The following is a 1,372-nucleotide window of genomic DNA, read 5'->3' on the forward strand; positions in this document are numbered from 1 at the left end:
AAGAAAAGGCAATCTGCCTTGTGAGATACGAATGAAGGTCCCCCGGATGCCTTCGCGGACTGTGAACCATGTCTCATCAAGGTGCACAACGTCCCACATGCCGTCGAACTCGTGGGTGTATGCTGAGAGCGGTTTTTCAGGAAAACCGGCTTCGCCGGCGCCGGCAAGGCCGTCGGTATCCGCAAGCGCTGCAAAATGCGATGCGCTCACGCATGTTGTCATCGGTCAGGTAAGATTTGAGACGGGATGATCGGCGCTCAATCGTGCCGTCGCGGAGCTTGCGGTGGATTGTGCCTATGGAGAGACCGGTTGCTACAGAAATGTCTCGAATCGTGGATCGCTGGTCTTCAAGGACGCCGCTGACGCGGTCCGTGACATGTTTGGTGGTGTAGGACAACTTGGTTCCGACGCGACCCCACTTCGATGACGGCATGCGGGCGTTGTGCCGGAACGCTTTCCAGAGTTTGGACACGGTGGTTCGGTGCAGGTGCGTCTCGGTTGCAGTTGATTTGATGGCACCGCTCGCTAGCTTGGCCATCTCGGCGAGTCGTAGGAGGCGGGTGATGACCTCGATTTTGGTCTAATACGAGAGCTCGCGTCTGACGCGCAGAAAATCCATGGTAGTGAGGCTCGCGAGACTCGAAATTTTGGAATGAAAACCAATGTTTTCATTTTATTTTTTTCAAGGCCGATGGCGAAATCAAATTAGGGCGCGAAAACTTCGTTTCCGTCTTGTCCAGTCAATGCCGACCCCTCTCGTTTTTGATTGTCTTTCAAACGTGATATGGCACATTGATTTTGGACTTAAAAAGAATTTTGGGGGTCACTGAGATGAGAAATGTCGCCAGTAATCTGGAACAGAGGAAGTAGTTAACGGGGGGGGGTCTTGACTCAAAATAGGCCAAAGTCTCAACGTAACTAAGCTCCTAAACCAGTTCTAAACTTCCTGGTTAAAACGTATTATATATTTCTTTTCATTGTAGATCAATCTATATACTTACTGTTAGATAGCATCAGATCTCATACAATTGATGAGCTCTCCTAAAAATTCCTTGAAACCATCAAATACTCCCTCCGTTCCAAGATAAGTGCGCGAATCAGAGTTTTGATGTATGCATCCTGAATAAAAACACAATACTCGAATACTCCTTTTTGAAGTAATCCAAATATTGCGTTCTCCACAAGTATAATGTTTGATATCGTATTGAAACCCATTTGCATAGCAAGTACCATATCGGACCCTTCTTGACCGTAGCATTGATCAGGGCCTCTGAATTTCATCGGATCCAGCACGAATCAAGAAGCTTGACGTGTATTGGTTGGTGAGATTGGACCATGGCAGTTGTGTGCCATACTCTCTTCTTAGGACATC

At 47.8% G+C, this 1,372-nt stretch overlaps 1 protein-coding gene across 1 annotated transcript; it reads right to left on the reverse strand.

Moving 5' to 3' along the window:
- Window positions 1–136: 136 nt before the first annotated feature.
- On the reverse strand, window positions 137–538 carry H310_15098 (hypothetical protein; the record flags this gene model as incomplete). Its single annotated transcript, XM_008883075.1, has 1 exon — window positions 137–538. The coding sequence occupies one exon, from the start codon at window positions 536–538 to the stop codon at window positions 137–139; it is 402 nt and encodes a 133-aa protein (XP_008881297.1).
- Window positions 539–1,372: the final 834 nt, after the last annotated feature.

Source organism: Aphanomyces invadans, assembly GCF_000520115.1.
Source record: "Aphanomyces invadans strain NJM9701 unplaced genomic scaffold supercont1.171, whole genome shotgun sequence".
Classification (NCBI taxonomy): domain Eukaryota; phylum Oomycota; class Saprolegniomycetes; order Saprolegniales; family Verrucalvaceae; genus Aphanomyces; species Aphanomyces invadans.